We start from the raw sequence: 22700 nt of genomic DNA, 5'->3' as shown, positions 1-22700 counted from the left end.
ACCCTCCTTTGCCATAGCCTAGAAGCGCCTTCCTGGAAGGGTCCTAGGCAGGCACAGATCCCTGTTCTCCTCCAGAATTGCCCCCAACTCTCCTCCGCTGTTCCAAACACACCTTGTTTTTGTGGGACTAACTTCATCCATGACCCTCAGTAGCAGTGATGGTCATGAATGATGATAACTGAGGTAGGATTTGAGTAGCCCTACATCAGTAGGAGGTGTTTTCATGTGAATTCTCCCACTGAAGCCTGACAACTATGGGAAGGTGAATTTTTAAATAATGCTTGCACACACATACAGAGACGATCTATCATCTGAAGTTATAAACCTCTTCATTTGGTATAAATTCAAGTCCCAACAAGAGTGTGACTTAGTCTGAGGTCACACACAGCAGGAGCAATTTTGGTACCAGATCCTGCTGCCTGATGCCTAGTGTGACCGTTTCCCCCCCATCAAGTTCTCTCAGATATACCAGGAAACCATTCAAATGAGATGCTGGCAAGTCCCCAGTGCCAAAAGCCACTGGAAGTCCTTTTCTGAGGTCAAAAAGTGATGATTGCAACTGGGTAGCTCTCATTTAGTCAAAAGACAGGGCTGCCAAAGATGGCTTTTCTTTAGACAGCACTTATTATACTTGGGGCACAAGGGTGAGCCAGGTCCCAAGGCTTTCTCCTGCAAAGAAAATGATTCCTTAATCCATGAGATTGTTTATTATGGTAGAGCAGGATGCCAAAAGGAAATCCTGAGGCCAAGGCATGGGGATGTCTACAAAAAGGAACAGCACAGGGCTGCCTGGCTGGCTCAGTCGGTGGAGGGTGAGACTCTTGATCTCGGGGTTGTAGGTTCGAGCCCTGTGCTGGGCATGGAGATTACTTGAAAATACAATGTTAAAAAGAAAAAGATCAGCTCATGGACTGTATCCTCCCGTGGGGGTGGAGTAGAATTTGTTGAGGGCCACAGCTGGGCTCTGAGTCGTTCGTGCATTTGAGTAGCTCACGGTCTAAAGTGGAAACGTTAAAGCCTGTGCCCAGTGCTAAGACGGAAGGTCATTAAAAGTTGAGTGTGGGTAGGGGTGCCTGGGTGGCTGAGTTGGTTGAGTGTCCAACTCTTGGTTTTGGCTCAGGTCATGATCTCAACGTTCATGAGATCGAGCCCCGCGTCAGGCTCTCCGCTGACAGCATGAAGCCTCCTTGGGAGCCCCCCTCTCGGCCCCTCCCCCGCTCATACTGTCTCTCTCAAGATAAATAGATAAATAAACTTAAAAAAAAACGTTGAGTGTGGATAGCAAAGAGCAAGCACAGGCAGCTCCGGGCAGGTATCCCGAAACCCAGTGTATAGATACGGGAGCTGCTTTCAAAGCAATTACAAGATGTGTAAGACCTTCAGCCATTAAAATGGCAGATCTAGCATTTGAGCCCATCTGTGTTATCTCCATCGGGTGCCCATTGGCGGTTCTCCTAACTTTAGTCTGCATAACAGACTAAAATAGGGTTTGTTAAAACCCTACACTTCCCGTAGGCCTAGGGTGGGCCTAGGAATCTGCTTTTTTAAGAGGCAGCCAGCTGATTCTGAAACAGATAATCTGAGGATTACATTTGGAGAAATACCAGAATAGACAACCCTCCGTGTTCTTCTGGTTGTTAAGGTTCTAACATTCTTCCTTAATAATTTAGCTGCTCTGGGCTGGCATCTAAGCTCAACAGGGGCTTATAAAAATCCTTAATGTATGAGGAGGTGATTCCTATTTTCAGGGAGCTAACTTCCACATTCTCAGGAGTTGAAACACTCAAGGACTCCAGAAACATTTAAAGAACACTTTTTTGTTGTCATAACCGAGGGTAGATTAACGAAGTGACCCTCAGAAGTTGCCGACGTGGCCATTCGCAGGCAAGTGGGAGTGGAAACCTTGCTACCGACCGGCCTTCTTGTTTCTGGCCGGCTTGGTCCTTGCTGAGCTCCAGCCAGGCCGTACCCCAGAAGGGCCTCTCTGCTCCGGGGGGCTGGCATCTCTGGGGCCAGTGAGTGCTGACAGCAAGACATCAGAGGCATCTTCCTTCTTGATTGTGCTGACTCATTCCCCAAAATAGCCTCGGAAATTATAGGACTTGGAGATCAGATTCTATCTGTCCTGTGGAAAACTCCTACCTGTGTATGATCTTCCTGTCTGGCTCAACTTTTACCTTTTGGCTTATTTATATTCTTCATCATCTGTCTTCCCCACCGGCCGGCCCCCCCCCCCTTTTCCTTTCTTCTAGTTCCTTCTCTTGTTTCTTGTCTTCCCACACAAGGAGCGGGGAAGGAGAAGTGACGTTGTGTAGGTAGGCACTGGACGCCTGAGCCAGTGGCCATGGCTCCCATTTATTAACCTTTATTTATTTATTTATTTATTTATTTATTTATGGTTTATTAACCACGCTGTCAACACTTGTGCCTTCTGTTACGTCACATCCTTAGAGTGACCCTCCGAGGTGGGCACTGTGTCCCTCATTTGGGTATTTTACCGAAAATGGCAGAGGCTGGATTTGAAGACAAGTCTGTCTTGCCCTTGTGGGCAAGGCTCATTGCCAGTGCTGCATGTGCTGGACGGGGGGCGCCCCGGGACGACACAGTGGTGCGCTGGGGATGGTGGCTCCCTGTATGCTTCTTACCTCCTCTTTGTAACGAATGGGATTCCTCAGCCTGGACTTGCCTCATTTGTGCGGAGTCTTGCTCTTGGTCGAAGGACTCCAGTCTCCTGAGGGCTTGGGTACGTCAGGGCATCTTGCACACTCGGGTCCCAGAATGGCCTGGCCATTCTAACTCAGAAGAAGGCCACACCTGCTTCCCCAAGGTGCTGTCAGAGGGACCCCAAATGTTAGAAGGCAGATGAAAACGGAGGTAGAATTTTTTTCCCCTGGCGTGGTTACCCCCGCCGCAAGAGTTCGGCGGGGGGGGGGGGGGGGGAGCAAGAGCAAAGATTTCTAGAGTGAGACGCGCAACTAGGAAGGAAAGCATCGCCTTTTTCCTGCACGCGTATCCACCTCCACACGTCCACACCAACCCCCGTCAATTCTTATCAACTGCCGTCTGCTCTCCACATTCCAGAAGCCCATCTCTTCTGCGTCTTCACGGCTTGGTTGTAGCGCGGGACCCGTCTTCTGGACTCTGCGGGTCCTGACTTGGTGCCCTTGCCTTCAGGTTCTCCATTCCCTTTCTGACTCCTTCTGCGTCTTTAGGTAACAGCCTTCTCGACAGGCTGCTTCTCTGCTACAGCCTTGACAGTGGCTCCTGAAGCCAGGAGGATGAGGTCCGAGTTCCTTAATGTGTCCTAGGAGCCTTCTCAGGATCTGGCTGTCTCCTCTGCATGCAGCCTTACTGACCGCGTGGCCGTAGCCATGCTGAGTTTCCTGCAGCTCCTGAACGTGCTGTTCTCTCTCACTCCCGTGCCTTTGCACGCACTGCTCCTCTGCCTAGAACAACATTCCTGGCGTTCGCCACCTGGCTAACTCCTACTGAGCTAAGCTCAAATATACCTCCTTTGGGGGAAGCCTTCTTTATAAAGCCCCCCACCCTCCCCTTCAGTGTGGGTTCCATGATTCTTCAACCCCCCTGGCTTCCCTCTATCATGATCTTTAAAACACTGTATCGTAACTATCTGTTTGCTTGGATCTCTTCTCGCGCCCCCCCCCCCCCTTGCCCTGTGAGCTTGGGAGGGCAAAGGGCTCTTAGGTATATTTATCTTTATAATCTCAGGGCTTGGCACAGAGCAGATGTTCAATACGCGTTACTGGTTGCATTTTTCAAAAAAAGCACTTTATAAAATTCAAAGAATCGGAGAGATGGAATTGAAAGCAAATGCTCAGGGCAGTTTAAACAAGAGCTTTTCTTGGTGCTTAGGGTATAGACTTCCGGCTCGCCGACACTGTGTTTATTATCTAATGTTGCTCTCTTCCTACAGCAGAGATCTGTGGAAGTAGGGCTGTGGGCTGGGAGTGGTTCCCTGGACATAAGATAGCTACCTAATTTGTATAGACCCTTCCCCATCTGGGCCTCTGGGTTTTCTTTTTGGGTGGAGAGCACCTTCTGCAGGAAATGGAACTGCTCGGGGGGGCAAGGTTTTCACTTCTGCTAGTCCTTTTTGTGCTCTGCTGTTCAAGCGTTGGGAAGACTGAGCCCTGTTTGAGTCTTGACAGGATCGAGTTTCATGATCCCAAAAAAGTGTTTGTGTAAGCTCAAGCCACGCTGAAAGCGAAATGCAGCTTTTAAAGGGGGGTTCTGCTGGACCTGACTCAACTTTTCATCTTGCCGCCTGGCCGCGTACATGCAGCGTGCGAGCGTGTGGTTCCCCAGAAGGCTGGGGGATTTGCATGTGCCGATAAGACCCAAGGCCAGCATGCTTGCTTCCAGTAGAGAGGAGTTTAGAAATTCAACTGGGTGTTGTATGGAAACCAGTTTGACAATAAATTTCATATTAAAAAAAAAAAAAAAAAGAAATTCAACAATAATTTTCTTTAGGTTTATTTACTTATTTTCAGAGAGAGAGAGAGAGAGAGAGTGAGCAGGGGAGGAGCAGAGAGAGAGAGAGAGAGAGAGAGAGAAGCAGGATCCCAAGCAGGCTCTGTGCCATTAGCACAGAGCCCTACGTGGGGTCTCAAGCTCACGAGCCACGAGATCATGACCTGAGCCGAAGTCGGACGCTTAACCGACTGAGCCACCCAGGCGGCCCCTACATTCTTGCCTTTAACGTCCGTATTATTCCTGTCTCGCAGCTGGGAAACGGAAACCCTAATAGGCGGTAGATAATGAGCTCAGAAAATTAAACTGGGAAATAAGCCAGTAGATTAAGGTGGTGTCAGATTCTCGGAGGGAAGATGTTTATTGGGGGCTGGGGGTTCATCCCCTTGCTATGTTTGCCTTCAGCAGGTGGGCTGAAGCTGGGGGAAAGATCTCTAAGAGATGGGAGCTGTGAGAGCCCTCATTTGGTGCCACTGGCGGCTGGGCAGGAAGAAGTGCAGTTGAGAGTCCGCCTCGGAGGGCTAGATTGAAGCCTTCCTCCAAAACCAAGTAAAGGAGGAAGGAGAGGGTAGTTTCCAGGTGGAGATGGGGATATTGGCTCTGCACCTGTCAGAGAAGAGTTGAAAAGTGTAATTATTTCCACATTTAACTTCAGTCACAGTCGTTAGTGCTTCCTTATACGGGAAGCACTTGCAAGCTCCTTCGGGGACCACATGTAAAGGATTCCCAGCCAGGGGGCCTCGAACCTCCTGGCAGGGTTGGGTACACATCTTTCCTTTCCTGGTTCTCGGGTTTGGCCCGGACTAGGAGCCAGGAGTTCTCACTGTTCACACCTCCTTGGAAAAGAAAGGGACAGAAGGTTTAATTTTTTTTTTTCTTTGCAAAATGGTACATTCTATAGCACTGGGGCTGTAAATGTATTAAAATGTTAACATTTCTTGGCAACATTTCACTTTCTGATAGTAGCACAGAAACATCCCAGCCATATTTTCTTATTTATTACTTTTTTACAAACAAATCATAATTAAACCTTTGAGTAGGTGATGTATAGAATGGGTACAAAATTCAAAAGATGTCAGGGTTGGGGCGCCTGAGTGGCTCAGTCGGTTAAGCGTCCGACTTCAGCTCAGGTCATGATCTCACGGTTCGTTGAGTTCAAGCCCCGCGTTGGGCTCTGTGCTGACAGCTCAGCCTGGAGCCCGCTTCAGATTCTGTGTCTCCCTCTGTCTGCCCCTCCACTGCTTGCACTCTGTCTCTCACATTGTGTCAAAAGTAAATAAACATTAAAAAAAAAAAAAAAATTCTTTTTTTTTTTTAAAGTTGTCAGGGTTTTGTAGCGGCTGATAAGTCTCTATTTCCTGTTCCTCTTCTGGTCCCTTGATCTCCTGAGTAACCAGCACCACCAGTTTCTGGCTGTGCTTTCTGTGGCACTTGGTTGATGCTCTGTCTGACTATAGAAAGGACATCATGGAAGTTGGTTCGATAGGTGATCCAAGGGGTGATCCATGGACCCTTGATGCATGATCCAAGGATCAGGGTATCGAGCCCCACATCTGGCTCTGCACTGAGCATGCTTGCTTGGGATTCTCTCTCTCTCCCTCTGCCCCTCTCCCCAGCTCATACTCTCTCTCAAAAAAATTTGAAAAGTAACTTTTTAGCCTCTACTGTGTCCAGAACGAAGTCACAGTGCCATCATTGTTAGTGAGCGCATGACCCATGGCAGGACAAGGACTTTGCAATCCAGAAAGTTGGCTAGGCATAGGGAATTTGGAGGTGCTCTAGTCTCCATTTCAAAAATCTGCCCTGTGTTTCCTATTAAATGACATGACTGATAGCCGCCTCTTATGGTTACGCAATACAAACTCCTATTGCTGAATGGCTCAAGTGGATGTCTGTGTATTTATTTTGCCTTGTAATACAAAGCATAAATTTTTCTTACTCCACTAACTCATCAGGCTCTTGAATCTGTCCTCGTAAGCTAATTGGGACGGGAGCTATGCCTCAGCCGTCCCCGTACCTTTGCAAGTTGGGTGTCTGTAAATGTTCCTCAGGGATTGTTAAGACCGGGTGGGGTCTTGTGCTCACAAATGGGAAGGACTTTGGGAAGGAGCGATAGGAGATTGCATTGACCTCTCCTCCGGGTTAGCTGCTGACTCCCTCAGCCACAAAACCCTGGCTTCTGCACCCCCATCAAATTGTTGAGATCCGGACTTTCAGGAAAACGTGGTCACAACGGCTTCCTTCTCCACTCCTGCTGATAGGAATTCATGTTGGATGATCTCTTGTGGTTACACCCTAGATTTCTTTGTGAGGAAAGGGAAAGTATCGTAGATTAATGAGCATGACTAATTATGACTTGCTTCCTTATGTAGGAATTTATTTTTCACTGCTGTTCATTTTCCTTGAGAAATAGGGAAGTAGCATTTTTGGTAGGAAGCACTGGACTGAGAGTCCAGAGAACAGAATTCTACTCCCACCATGGCTGTGCATCCTGGGACATGTCACTGTGCTTCTCTGGGCTTCAGTTTCCCTACCTGTATAACACAAGTTGATATATATATATATATATATATATATATATATATATATATATATAAAATCTCCGTAGGATCCTTCCCTAGTCAAAGATCTATGGTCTGGGGGTCCCTTTTTCCCAAAGTCTGTGCTTCTATGACCTTCCCTTTGCCTGTCCCCAGGCCCCAGATGTCAGTTATTAATTTCGATGTCTGATTTTGTGCTTCTAGGTTTTCTTTGTGTCCGACCTCTTCAAGACCAAGACGACACTCTCCCTGCCTCCCCCTGCTCTCCGGAAGGAAATCCTTTCGCCTGTGGACATTATTGACAGGAACAATCACCACAACATGGTGTAGGTGCTGCCCACCTCCTGAGCTGTTTTATAAAATGACTGCTGACAGCAAGCTCTTGCTGCTCTCCAATCTCATCAGACAGTAGAATGTAGGGAAAAACTTTTTGCCCAACTGATTTTAAAAAGGAAAAAAAAAAAAAGTCTTATTTTGTGGCCTTCCAAAATAGGTAGCATTCACCTATGTGGAAACAACAGCAAACTAACACCAAGTGCCGAAATCCTGGATGTGCAATTGGTCTAAGTGTTCATGTTCTAGTGAACACGGGCTTGTTCTGGAACAGACACTAAAATGATTTGAGTAGGGTCTGCCAGTCACGCTTGTGACCCGAGGAGCCCCAGGCCTGTGAGAAAAGATCAAATTCACATTGTAGCACACAATGCCAGAAGTAGCACTGAATCAAGAAAACAGCCATTGGGCGGGCTCCTGTCTCGTGTCTCTCTGTCCACACCACTCTGATCTGTGCTGTGACTTTGGTTCGGGAAGGTTGGTTTTGTTTTGTTCAATATAAGGGCAGAGCAGGTGTGCTAAGTCAGGCCACGCGATCCCGAATCTGGATTCCCAGTCCTGAGGCCTTTCTCCCTCCCTCCCCCGGCCCCCAGGCCAGCAGCCACAGCCCCTCACTTTAGCGATTAGGAGACTCTTTGTGGATGAGTGAGTTTCACAAATAGCACAATTTCAAAAGCGATCGAGGGTGCTGGCCCTCCTTTGTCTTCTCTGGCCGCATCATTGGGTGATGCGGGACGTCAGCAGCGGGATGCCCCTGTTGTGTTCACCAGTCACTCGGCACCTTCACACTCTTGCTAACAGTTAGCTTCGGTCACTGCTTTCTCCCTGGAAGTCCTTGCTGTGTGCCCCCCGGGGTCTCCCGGGAGGGTCCCGACACCAGCAAAGGCATGCTCTGCCGTCGGCTGGCGGGAAGCAGCCTTACGTACAAGAGACGTGGGAGCGAATGGGCAAGAATGAAAAACTCACCAACCTTTTGGCTACTCAGAGTCAGAATGAGCCAGAGCAGCAGATGGTCTCGTGCCTGAGAGGCGGCCCTTCCAGATCTCGGAGCGGACGAGCGTCTCTGCGGGGGCTGCTCTTGCGAAGCTGTGTAAAGCACTATTGTCTTGGGGTTGATCTCTAGGGCAGTTCTCGGTAGGTTCTGCTGGGCAGAACACATGGGTTAAATCTCCGTAGAGTTTTTCCTCATCCTCTCTCCGTAAGTGTCCTTCCAAGCAAGGTCCCACGCGGGGCAGTAGACAGGGATCCTTTCTACTGAACCTTCGAGGAAAGGAGGAAGGAAGAAATGCTTTCAGATCGCGGGTGCAAACCTTGCAAAGGGCTAAATGTAACCACATGGATCAAGCACATGTACATCCTTACTCCAGAAGCCGTCCTTTTCATTTCCACTTCTAGCAAGCTATGATTTTTATATATAAATATTATATAAATAATGTATAAAACATTAAAAGTTAACTATGTAAGATATTATTTCTGAAACAATTTTAGCTACATCCACTATGATTATAAACTGTCTCGACCTGTGTTATTTACATTAGCTGCTTAAAAAAGCATGGAGTTAATTTTTTTTTTTTTAATATCAACTAAAATATCGTAGTTCTGTGGTAGACATTGTTTTACAATGAAAGAAATAACTGCAACTAGAGAAAACTGTATAAAAACATTAAAGTGTCAGTATTTTTGTAAGGTTCCATTTTGTAAAGAGAATAATATTCAAAGACTTTTGTAGAATACAAAGTGAAAACTTGTATCTGCGAAACTACACTTGTATTAAATGTGCTTTTTAAATAAAAGCTCATAACCCAACTAATGAAGGGGCTGGAATCCTGAAATGTGTGAGGGGTGTTTGTCTCGGGTGTGTGGCAGGAGGGAGGAGGCTCGCAGGCCATCTGAGCTCTTTCAATGGGCTGGCTTCACCTCGGGGCACCACTTCCTGATCCTTCTGGTGGGAAATATGGTGGCCGTAGCTGCCTCAGATGCTCTTTCATCTCTGAAAGCCTGTTTGCCCAGCCAGACTCTGGCTCTGCTCTGTCTCAGGCTCTAAAGAGCTTGTGTATTCGAAAGGGGTTTGTCAAGGAGGGAGGAGCTAGTGGGTCCCCCAAAGGCAGATAAGAAGCAGGGCTCCTGATAAGGTGTGCTTCGGGAGTTCCCTTAAGGGAGCTCTTTACGTATCAAAAGAAGGAGGGTGGCGGGCGCTCCCCAGAGAATGGCACTTGGCCCTTGCTTTCTCTCCCGGTGTCTCCCCAGCCTGGAAGAAGAGGGGGAGCTGGTACATGTCACACCCGTTGAGCACCTGTGTGCCAGGCACGTCTGCCTGTTTGTCACTGCTGATCCTTCTGGCAGTTACTTTGAGAACTGAGGAATGCGAAGGAGCCCAAAGATGGAACGACCTGAGATCCTGGAAGAGTAAATTGCCGGCCAAGACTTGTGTCCGTTGCCTATTGCTGCTGTAAACAAGTTACCAGGAACACAGTAGCTTAAAGCGGCACAGATTTGCCGACAGTTTTGGAGGCTCTGGGGAAGAAGCTGTTTCCTGGTCTTGTCCAGCTTCTAGAGGCCATCTGCATCCCTTGGTTTGTGGCCCTCTTTCTCCATCTGCAAAGCCAGCAGTACTGGACCAGGTCCTTTCCATTCTGCGGTCTCTGGGTCTCTACTTCTGCCACGTCTTCCACATTTAGGGCCCTGCTGATTAGATGGACCCACCTCTCTTACCCAGGATGCTCTACCTGTGTTAAGGTCAGCTGATTAGCAACCTTCATTCCATCTGCTACCTTAATTCCCCTTTGCCATGTCACAGAGTATATGCATAGAACCCAGGGATTAGCACACGGATGTCTTGCAGGGTGGTCAGGCTGCCCACCACAGTTCACCCTCTAGGCCTCAAAGATTCACATCCAGCCCATATGCAAAATAGATTCACCAGATCCCAACCTCCCCCAAAGTCTCAACCCATTACAGCATCAACTCAAATCCGCAGTCTTATCTAAATCTTGACTCCAGAGTCTCAAATCTCATCATCTAAACTAAATCATCGAAGTCAGGTAAGGATGGGGTTCTGGGTTTAGTCCATCCTGAGGCATAATTGCTCTCCAACTGTGAATGCATAACACAAGTCAGCTGCTCCCCCAAATTCAGCGATGGGACAGGCGTAGAATAACAGTTACAGACATTCCTGTTCAAAAGAGAAAATGGGAGGAAAAAAGCCGTGGATTCCAAGCACTTTGAAAATCCAAGGAGGCAAAACTTCATTTGGTTTCAGGGCATGGGGGACTAAAGGGGCCCCCCCCCCCCCAATCAGTCTGCTCTTCACTTCTAGATAAGCCTGCTCAGGCCCTGACACTAGCTCAGCACTTTCTCAGCATTTTCCTGCAGGCAGAAATGTACCTTTGGGCCCCAGTATGCAGCTAGGGAGACCCTCAAGGTCAGAGTCCAGATTTTCCCTTCAAATCCAGAGGAACAAAGGTCCAGACAGACAAAATAACTTGTGGGGGGGAGAAGGCAAATTAGAGGAGGGGGGACCAGGGGACCAAACCCCTGTACTGCTAATCCTCTAGTCTTTCCATCACACCTTTCCAGTAGCACTTGACAGACGCAACTGGTCTCAAGAAGAAATAACCCCATTTCCTGGAGACTTAAGGGAAGATGGAGCCATGCCATAGTATGGGGCACCTCTGGGATTCAGATCCAACCCATTTCAATTATTTGTTGACTAGTATCAATTCCCTACAGTGTACTGAGCACTAGTAAACACGTAAGGTGGGATAGTGGATAAAAGGGACAGGATCTCTGTTTTAAGGAGTTTATAGGCTAGAGGAGAATGTAAAATATCAAATAATCACACAAATATGTCATCACGAATTAAGCTGTTATGAAGAAAGGAGAGGAAGCCATGAGGCATAGGCAGAAGGAGATGTCCTATCCGAGGCTGGTTTCCCTAAGAGCTACCTTGGGCCAAAGCCTGTTTGTATCCCTCCCCGACCCCAACAGAACGAATGAAGAGTCTGCCAAATGCAGGTCTAGGACAAGAGACAAATGAGTAGGTAAATAATTATGGCAGTAGGATGGGGGAGGAGGGCCCTGTATAAAGTGTCCTGGGAACTTAAATGGAATGAATCAGAAAGACTGACACCCTCCATGTGGACCCTCTTCTCACCTCATGTAAGCGTCCTTTCTAGAACATCCAATCCCGAAAAAGATGCTAGCTTCTGCAAGAATCCTTCCAATGATGATAATCATGCCTTTAACAGCCTTTTGCAGTTTCAAAGACCCTTGAGTGCACACAGTCCCATTTGGATTCTCCACATCTCTTTCTAAATGACGTGGAAGGAATGGCCCCAGCCAGATATCAGAGAAAATGTTAGTGACAGGGAGGCTTTGGTAGTTTTCTTTTGACACCAAAACAGGTTGTAGATAATAATGAATAAGAAAAAGAGACTAAAGGTCCCTAGTTCGATCCTGGGTTTGGGCAAAGAGTAGACTTCTTAGAGTGCCTGGGTTGCTCAGTTGGTTATGCGTCCTACTTCAGCTCAGGTCAGGATCTCATCGTACGTGAGTTTGAGCCCTGTGTCAGGCTCTGTGCTGACAGCTCACAGCCTGGAGCCTGCTTCAGATTCTGTGTCTCCCTCTCTCTCTGCCCCTCCTCAGCTTGCATATTCTCTCTCTCTCTCTCAAAAATAAATATTCAAAACAAAACAAAACTGGAACTCATGCATGGCAAATGGGAGGTAAATTGGTACAACCATTTTGGAGAACGTTGGCAGTATCTACTAAAGCCAGTTATACACATACCCTATCCCCCAGAAATTCTCCTCCTAAATATACACCAAATATATATATATATATATATATATATATATATATATATATCTCCACATACTTATCAAAAGACAGGTACAAGAATGTTCATGGATGCACTACCTAAGACTGGAGACAACTCAAATTCTCATCAATTGAGTGGATAATTAAATAGCCACATGAGGAATACTATTAAACAATGAAAATTAACAACCCCCCACTATGCATAATATGAGTGAATTTCACAGAAGACTATAGAGTGAGTGAAACCAAGCCCAGCAGAATACATACTGTGTGAGTTGATTTGTACGAAGTTCAGAACTGGCAAAGCCCACAGCAAAAGAAATGATCAACAAAATGAAAAGACAACCATGGAATGGGAAAAAAATACTTGCCAATCATATATCTGATTAGAGGTTAATATTCAAAATATATAAATACTCATGCAACTCAATAGTAAAAGACCAAATAACCCAATTTAAAAATGGCCAAAAGAGGGGCACCTGGGTGGCTCGGTTAAGTGTCTGACTCTTGATTTCAGCTCAGGTCATATCTCACAGTTTGTGCGATAGAGCCCCGCGTTGGGCTCGGCCCTGAGGGTGAGGAGCCTTCTTGGGATTCTCTCTCTCTCTCACTCTCTCTCCCTCAACATAAATAAATAATTTTAATTTTAAAAAATGGCCAAAGGACTCGAACAGACACTTTTCCAAAGAAGATATATGAATGGCCAACAGGTACATGAAAAGATGCTCAGCATCACTCATCATCAGGGAAATGCAAACCAAAGCCACCTCACCTATATATCACCTCACCTATTAGAACGGCATAAAAAAGACAAGAGGTAACAAATACTGATGAGGATGTGGAAGAGAGGGAACCCTTATGCTTGTTGGTGGGATTGCAAACTGGTGCAGCCACCGTGGAAAACAGTATGGAGGTTCCTCAAAAAATTAAAGATAGAAATACCATATGATCCGGCAATTCCACTTCTGGGACGATATCTGAAGGAAGCAAAAACACTTTGTCAAAGAGATATCTGCACCCTCATGTCACTGCAGCAATATTTACAATAGCCAAGACATGGAAACCACCTAAATGTCTACCAGTGGAGGGAGAAGTTGTGGAATATATATACAATAGAACACTATTCACCTATGCAAAGGAGGAAATTCGGCCATTTGCAACAACATGGATGCACCTTGAGGGCTTAAGGCTAAGTGAAATAAACCAGAGAAAAATAAATACAGTATGATCTTGCTTATATGTGAAATGTAAAAAATAAACCAAAAAACCCAAAGCCGTAGAAGGAGATCAGATTTGTGGTACCAGAGGCTGGAGGTGGGAGGGGAAGGAATCGGATGAAGGTGGCAAAAGGTACAAACTCCACTTATAAGATAAATAAGTAGTGGGGACGTAATGTACAACATGATGGCTATAGTTAACGCTGCTGTGTGGCATATTTGAAAGTTGTTAAAGAATAAATCCTTTTTTTAAAAAAACGTTTATTTATTTTGAGGAGGTGGGCAGAGAGAGGGAGAGAGAGAGAGAATCCCTAGCAGGCTCCACAACCAGTGAAGAGCCCGATGAGGGCCTCAATCCCTGACTGTGAGATCATGACCTGAGCCAAAATCAAGGGTCGGGTGCTTGATGAACTGAGCCACCCAGGCACCCGTGTTAAAGAATAAATCTTAAATCAGCACAAGGAAAAAAAATTTTTTTCTTTTTCTTTTTCTTTCTTTCTTTCTTTTTTTTTTTTTTTTTTTGCTATCTTTACGAGATGATAAATCTTAACTAAGCTTACTGTGGTAACTATTTCACAATATATGTAAGTCAAATCGTCATGCTATATACCTTAAACTGACACAGTGCTGTATGCGTATTATAACTCAAAAGTGGGAAACAACAACAAAAAATAAAACCAAACTAACAAAAATAGTTCAAGGAGCTCAATAAGAACAGAAAATTCCAGGGTAATGATTATACGTCAGACAGAAAAAGACTCTTGAACCAAAATAAATATTTGTACTACTTGATTCCTAGCATTGAAATGGCCTGGTTGGAAACCAAGGGAATTATTTAACTATCATAAGGCGCCTGGCCCAAGAAGGTTGTTCTTAACCTATCCTCCGTCATGGAGTCTAAAGAAGAGGGTCACTGGCTTTCTGAGCCTCCTTGCAGCTGCTAATATTCTATGTATTTGAGAAAACAGGAAAGCATTTGAGGAGGTGTCTCATTAGCTTGGTTATGGCTGCTTCCTTCCTTCGGCATTGTCCTGTGAGGGTATGATGTTTGGGGTTATGGCAGCCACCTTGCCAGCCATAAGGAAAGGGCCAGAACCTCACAGGGCCGTTGACCCGATGCCCTGGATGGATCAGCTCTGGAACCATCTGGATGTAGACTCTCATAATACGTGGTCACTAAATGCCTTCGTTATTTTAATAAATTCAACTCAATATTAAAAAAAAAAAAAAGACAGAATAAACTCATCTTCGGTGACAGAAGTCAGATTTGTGATTACATTTGGGAGTATACTGGCTGGGAGAGGATTTGACCTAGGTGGTGGTCAGTTTGTGAAAACTTATTAAGCAGTATGCTTATGATTTATTCATTAGTCTTTGCCATGACATACTTCAGTTGAAACGGGAAAAAAGGAGTTTGTAAAAAAAAAAAAAAAAAAAAAAAAAAAAAGACCAAAGGACAAAGGAAAAGGCTGATAGTATATAGGCAATTTTACTTTGTAAATTACTTTCAAACTCATCCCTTCGTTTCACTCCCTGGCCATGAACTTAGGCCAGGCCTCATTATGTCTTTCTTAGTCTACTGCAAGAGCCCTGCCTCCATCTACATTATCATAACAATCCTTCCACACAAGGGCCAGAGGGAGCTTTCCAAAGCACAAAACTAACCGTGTCATTCTCCGCTCAGGGAATAAAATCTTTGCATGGCATTTATTCTTATTTGAAAATTTCAATTTATTTTAAAAATGTAATACAATACAGAGAGTAACGTGAGAACCGTATGCCAACCCCTCAGGTATAACAAATTTGCATTTTGCCCCATTTGTTCCAGATCAAATAGTGTTATAATTTAAAAAATGAACCATTAAGATACAATTTAAGCTCGGCCCCTCTCTTCCATACAGTCTGTCCCAGAGGTAACCATTATCCTGACTTCTAGTCCTTTCAAATCAGATCTTCGTGGTTGAACAATAATACATGGATGCTTTCGTGAATAATGTGTAGAACTATTTTACGAGCTTTAAATATACATATATGTAAAAATTATCAAAATAGTATGTATTTTTATAATCTGCTCTAACTAGTCAGCACTGTGTTTTTGCAATTTATACATGATGCAACACAGATCTAGAATGTTCATCTTAGCCACTCTGCAGCAGCACTGTATGAGTAAACCATTCCTCATGAATCCATTATAGTGTTGAAAGACATTCAAGATGTTTGCAGTTTTTGACTATTATACACAGTGCAGCAATGGACACCCTTATGTCTCTCTCCTTGTCTGTGTTTTAGTCACGAGATCCACAGACATGGAATCACTGGATAGAATATATATATATATCCCTTCTTTAACAGACATTGTCAAAATACTCTCAGAAGTAGTTGTATCACACTCAAACTATTATTAGCAGCACAGATTTCCAATTGATTTCCATCTTCAACAATTGTCGGACTTTAACATTTTAATGATCTAATAGGTATGAATAAGTAAAATCCCTTTGCATTTTAGTTTTCATTTTGGATACTAAATAGGTTGAACTTGTGTGGTTTATAATGTTTTCATTCTGAGCTTATCTGTGGCAGGGCTTATGTTTAATGTAGGAGTGCCATGTGCCCTGGTCTTTAAAAAGTAGTTCTGTGTTTGCTCCTGCCAGGAGGGAGTCCCAGGGATTTCAGAGGCCTTGGGCAATGCAAATCTAATATGCTATTCTCTTTTTAAACTTTATTTTTTTTTAATGTTTTTATTTATTTTTGAGAGAGAGAGAGAGAGAGAGAGCAAGCAGGGGAGGGGCAGAGAGAGAGGGAGACACAGAATCGGAAGCAGGCTCCAGGCTGTGAGCTGTCAGCACAGAGCCTGACGTGGGGCTCGAACCCAGGAACCATGAAGTCATGATCTGAGCTTCAGTCGGATGCTTAACCGACTGAGCCACCCAGGTGCCCCATCTTTTCAAACTTTGTAAAGAGGGATTTCAGGAAAGAGTTGAGACTCTTCAGAGGTATAGGACTGTGTGATTTGATGGCCGCCTCTCCAACATCAACTTTAGCCTCAAGGTCTTACGTTGCTCTTGTACTTCTCTTTCATTTCAGATATAGGGAACTTCTACTCATCTGGTCCATGGATTAATGGGGGCATGGAATTGTTATACTTTATTCAGTGGAGGGAGGCAGTATATTGTGTTCAGTATTTCTATGTGTTTTTCTGGGAGAGGAAGTTCTACATTAGTGAAGTCTGCCATGTTGGGAGATTTGGAATTTCAGCGTGGAATATAACTTTCATGATCTGGGACTTGCCTATCCCTCTACCCCTATATTTTCCCAATGTACTTACTTTTCCCCCTTGCCCCCTAAAATCCAGCCATGCTGAACTGCTTGCAATCCTTCTAAACTCATACTGCTTTGCTTTTGTATCTGTAGCCAGTCGTCCTTGAGGATCGGATCTGCCTCCACCCTCTCTGGAAAAACTCTGGGTCCAGAGGTTGGGTTGGATGGCTTTGCTGGCCTTCCAACTGCCCTTTTGTTCTGCAGTTGACCATATGTCTCCCTATCTCACTTACTGACTGAGAACTTTTTGAGGGCAATGATAATGTCTCATCCTTCATTTTTTCCTTAAGATGGAGCTCAGGGGTTGGCACAGAGTAGGAACTCCATAAATAGTTTTTGATGGAATAGATGACTAGAGAGTCCCTCTTTCAGTTTATATGTGAAAGTTGCATGTGTGGGGGAGGGGGGTGGGATTGTATGCGCAAGTATGTATATGTATTTGCAGATGCGTGATTTGTATCTCTGGATATGCATGCAAATGTGAGTGTGTGCATCCAAATATATGCATGTCCATGTTCACTCTGCTTCTGAGTGGGAGACACAAACCGTTAGGTGGCATTTGTGGAGATGCTGTGATGTTTGCGGTGACAGTGGAGAGGGGAAATAAAGGATAATTGCCACTTTGGTGACCAAACTGTGGCATATGTGGTCCAAGCAACCCTCAGCTAGAAACTCTCCCTATGGAAGGTGCCTCTAATGGGGGGTGCAATCCATTCTACCTAAGCAAATACTACACTGCTCTTACACTTAGGGTGTTGGGAGGAGGGGGAAGAATGAGTTTTGACATCAATGGGACAGCCTCGGTGGACAATGGTTCCTACGGACCCGATCTCTTTAATGCCAATTGAAGCTTATGTGCCAAGTTTTCATTTTTCATTTTCTTTTTAATCCTTTGAGGCTAGTTCCTGCTGCACACTGGGGCCTCTTTCCATCCCATTAAGCCTCTGCCTTCTACTTCTGTGTTTCTTTTCCTCTCATTACTCTGGCATGTGTGGGCAAACAGAAACTTTCTACCAGCACTGCCCTTCGACATCTTTCTCTTTCTGCTTGATTCATGGGACGCTGTCTAGGGGTCCACCTTTATTGGCAGAGGAGTTCCATGACCATGATGTCACCTCTGCTCTGTTGGAGGACCCCAGCATGAATCAAGACATCAGAGGAAATGAGTGGTGATCCCCCAAGGAGACAAGCTCATAAAGTCATCATCAGTGACAGCAAAGGAAATTAAGGAAAACCGAGGTCAGATTTATAAGAGTAATACCAGTATTTGTTTATTCATTCTCCATTCATTCAATGAAGAGCTCCTATACTGTGACTTAGACATAGCTCCTGCCCTCAAGGAATTTACAGTCTAGGGAGGGAGATTGATTTATGGACAGAGAGACAGAGGTAAGCCCAGGATACTATGGAAACACAGAGAAGATGAATCTAAATGGCAAGAAGCCCAGAGAGGCAGGAAATCACACACAGTGATAAAGAATGTGGGCTTGGAAGCAGTTTAAGCCTCCATTCTGCCACTTAACAGTAGAAACCACTTACTAATGGAGACTCCATTTCTTCAGTTGGATACTGAAGATAACGTACTTGTGTGAAATGGTCTGATGAGCAAATGACATGAGTTTTTAGCAGAAGGTCTGACTCACTGCAAGCATTTAAGTGGAAGATATTTTATTTTTTTATTTTGTTTTTAGTAATTTCTATACCCAGCGTAGGGCTTGAACTCACCACCCTGAGATCAAGAGTGGCACACTCGGGGCGCCTGGGTGGCTCAGTCGGTTAAGCATCTGACTTCGGCTCAGGTCATGATCTCGCGGTTTGTGGGTTCGAGCCCCGCTTCGGGTTCTGTGCTAACAGCTCAGAGCCTGGAGCCTGTTTCAGATTCTGTGTCTCCTCCTCTCTCTGCCCCTCCCCTGCTCATGCTCTCTCTCTCTGTGTCTCTCAATAATAAATAAACGTTAAAAATTAAAAGAGTGGCACACTCTTCCAACTGAGTCAGCCAGGCGCCACAAGTGGAAGATATTTTATTATATCACATACAGATGATGCTTAAAGCTAAACTTTGAAGCAACATGCAAGATTGGCTAGAATAAAAGTGTTCTAGTGGTGTTCTAGACGAGGAACACAGCCTTGTCCAGAGATGTGACACATGTAATGAACTGTTATATAGTTTGATATGGTTGAAACGAAGTGTTCACTCACAGAACAAGTGGAAGCTGAAGTCAGAGAGACAGAGGTCAAATCATGCAGTCCTGTATACCTACCTAAAAAGTCTGAACCATTTTCTGCACTCCATGTTTAGAGATTTAAAAAAAAGAATAATGTGGGGCACCTGGCTGGCTCAGTTGGTGCAGCATGGGACTCTTGATCTCAGGTTGTGAGTTCATGCCCCCACACTGGGTGTAGAGATTACTTAAAATCTTTTAAAAACACTTAAGAAAAGAAGGTGATTAGATTTGCATTATTTATTCATTAAAAAAACTTTTTAAGTTTATTTATTTATTTTGAGAGAGAGAGAGAGAGAGCATAAGTTGGGTAGGGGCAGAGAGAGAGGGAGAGAGAATTCTACGCAGGCTCCTTGCTGTCAGTGCAGAGAGCCTGATGTGGGGCTCAAGCTCATGAACCATGAGATCATGACCTGAGCCAAAATAAAGAGTCAAATGCGTAGCCAACTGATTTGCATTTAAAAAAATTTACTCTAAGGCAAAAAAAAAAAAAAAAAGAAAAGAAAGAAAGAAAGAAAAAAAAATTATGCTGAGGCAACTTGATAAAAGTGTCAAGTGCCTTAAGCACTTTCATATAATTTGATCTAATAATTTTACTTCTAGGAATTTATAATAAGGAAATAATCAGAGATAAAGACAAAAATTTATGTGCGAGAATGCATATCAAAGACTGTTTTATAATAATGAAATTATAAATAATCTAAATGTTAAATAATTGGAAAATGAGTAAATGCATTATGATACATCCAAATGATAGAATATTTTAAATCAAATACATTCGACAACATTTAAATTTTTTTTTTTTTTAACGTTTATTTATTTTTGGGACAGAGAGAGACAGAGCATGAACGGGGGAGGGGCAGAGAGAGAGGGAGACACAGAATCGGAAACAGGCTCCAGGCTCTGAGCCATCAGCCCAGAGCCCGACGCGGGGCTCGAACTCACGGACCGCGAGATCGTGACCTGGCTGAAGTCGGACACTCAACCGACTGTGCCACCCAGGCGCCCCCATTCGACAACATTTAAAGGTATAGCAGGCATTCATAATAAAATGTCAATGCAAAAAGCAGAATTCAAAGTTTAAATACAATGGTTCCGGGTTTGGTTTATTTATTGATTTATTTTTAAAGTTTATTTATTTTGAGAGAGAGAGAGAGAAAGAGCACAAACAGGGGAGGGACAGAAACAGCGAGAGAATCCACAGCGCCTGATGTAGGGCTCAATCCCACCAATCTCAAGATCATGACCTTAGCTGAAGTCAAGAGTCAGACGATTAACCGACTGAGCCACTCAGGTGCCCCTGGTCTTGTTTTAAAAGAAAGAGAGAAAGAAAGAGAGGAAGAAAGGGAAGACCTACACCCGAATAAATAAATAACTGTGCTTATCTCTGTGTGGAGGGATTATTGGTGATTTCTTTTCTGCTTTTCAAATTTTTTTCTGTGCTTTCCAAATCTTTAGAATGGATATATAGCTTTTACAATTTGAAAACATTTTTTTGAATTATCACTCTTATAGGCATGTACAGAATAGAGGCTTATGTAGGGCAGTAAGAAAAAAATGAGACAACTGATTGACTATTATACTAATCCAGGAGAGAAGGATAAGATTTTTAGCCAAGGCATAAGCAGAAGGCATATAGAGAAGCAGGGGCAGATTATAGAAATATCAAGAGTCAGCACTGAGAAGATCTCATTTTCTGTTAGATATGGGTGAAATCATCAAGAAGAAATCTGGTTTCTTACTTGGGCAATCAGGTGGAGTGTGTACTGATCTCAGAGAGAGACACAAGACAGGGAAAGGGCAATTTGGGGGACAGAGTAGTAGAGACGAGGAGGTCTGCTTTGCATGTGCTGAACTTCAGGTGTTTGTGGGAGGTCGAGGTGAACACCTCCAGTGAATAACAGAAAAATAGGTTTGCGGTCCAGTTATCCATTCATTCAACAAATATTTATTGAGTATCTACTACATGCCACACAGTGTTTTAGCTCTCGGCATGTAGGAATGTACAAAACAAAATAGTGCTTGCATTCCAGTTGGGGGTTAGTAGGCTTTTTGGAGTCAACAACTGGCGGAGGTGGAGAAAGCCAGTAGAGGTGGATGAGACAAATGGTCCAGTGGGAGAATGTAGAATGTGAAGCGTACTTATTGGGGATCACAGTCAGTCAGGCTACTTCTTTTTCATAGTGTAGGGAATTGAACCGCTTTGGTAAGCGTCTGCAAACCCCCTACATATGACTACTTTCTGGCTGCAGTCAACTCCCAACCTAGCTGCCACTTCTGTGAGAGGTGGGCAAATCACTCTCTCTTAGATTTAGTTGTCGTATCTCTAGAATAGAAGTAATATGACTTTAACCTGCATCAGTGTAACTTTCCTGCTTCAGGACCTCTGTACTCTCCGTTCCTTCTGCCTGGAATGCCCTTCTTTTTGTTCTTCCCCTGCTTGGCTCCTTCTTGGCATGTAGGTCTCTCTTTAATAGTTTTGCAGAGAGGACTTCCATGATCCCCCCCAGTATAAGTCAGTATAAACCCAGGCCCTTGCTACTCCAATACCCTCTTCTAATCAGGGCCTGGAATTTTACTGATTGTTGGTTCTCCCACACTCCTACCAGAATGTGCCATGAGAGTATGGATCAAGTCTGTCTTGTTCTTTGTGATAGTCCATCTCCTAGAACAGAGCCTGGCTCAGAGAAGGCAAGCAGTAATTTTTGAATTATTTTGCATTCAAATTTTGAACTATTTGAATAATTTGGAACAAGCAAATAAGGGATGTTCCAACTTTAGGAGTAAACATTAAAAAACAACTATTGAACATTTCCATGTGCCAAATACCTTGTTAAAGTGCTGGGGATGCAGAATCAAATATTTGCTTCTTATTTGCAGACAGGTATACAATCTCATGAGAGATACAGACCTCTACAGAGCTATCATAAGAGAGTGAATAAAGGTGAGCAGAGGTTTGAGTTGGTGTGAGGACCGATCTGGAGATGTGTTGTATGCTTGGAGAATGGAACTAGGTAGTCTCAGGGCTCCAAACTGGAACACTGGGATTGTGGTGTTAACTTGATATTCTGACCCACAGCTTTGATTGATGGAATAATAAATAGGACAGGAGAATGGGTCAACTTTGAAGTCTACAGTAGACCGTGAACCTTACATCTGTCTGGTAGGTCGTATACAAATGTGTATGCAGAAACATAGCATCTTTTGAATTAAAAAAAAAAAATCCCATCTCAGTGTGAAATAAAATTCAGAGTTGGTATATACCTACAGTGGAATGTTATTCAGTCTTAACAAGGAAGGAAATTCTGACAAATGCTACAAATGGATGAACCTTGAGGAAATTGTGCTAAATGAAATAAACCAATCACAAGGACATATAAGAGATGATCACCCTTATCGGAGTATATAGAATAGTGAAAGTAATAGAAACAGAAAGTAGAATGGCAGTTGCCGGAGACTGGGGGAGGAAAGAATAGAAAATTGTTTAATGGATATAGACTTTCAATTTTGTAAGATGAAAAACTTCTGGCAATTAGTTGTACAACAATGTGAATACACTTAACACTATTAAACTGTACCCTTAAAAATGGTTAAGATGATAAACTTTATACTATGCCTATCTTACTATATTTAAAAGTTAAAAAAATAAAATAAAAACTCATTGTGTGGCTGGTGATGCAGCCGTATCTGGATCTGTGTTATTCTGGTCTCCTGAGAAGTTAAAGAACTCAGAAAAGTCTGTGTTCCCAGTGAGAGCTCCT

At 44.1% G+C, this 22700-nt stretch overlaps 1 protein-coding gene across 3 annotated transcripts in view; it reads left to right on the top strand.

Annotated features, from left to right (window-relative positions):
* PLPP3 (phospholipid phosphatase 3) overlaps positions 1–9188 on the top strand; it is a 74889-nt gene extending 65701 nt beyond the window's left edge. For all 3 annotated transcript variants that reach the window (XM_040470371.1, XM_040470369.1, XM_040470370.1), the window contains one exon: positions 7236–9188. In XM_040470371.1, coding sequence (XP_040326305.1) covers positions 7236–7361 — 126 coding nt within the window. In that variant the 3' untranslated portion in view covers positions 7362–9188. The remainder of the gene's footprint in view (positions 1–7235) is intronic.
* Positions 9189–22700: the final 13512 nt, after the last annotated feature.

Source organism: Herpailurus yagouaroundi, unplaced genomic scaffold, assembly GCF_014898765.1.
Source record: "Herpailurus yagouaroundi ecotype Mexico unplaced genomic scaffold, PumYag 77, whole genome shotgun sequence".
Lineage (NCBI taxonomy): Eukaryota > Metazoa > Chordata > Mammalia > Carnivora > Felidae > Herpailurus > Herpailurus yagouaroundi.
This window is presented reverse-complemented; position numbering and strand designations above follow the sequence as displayed.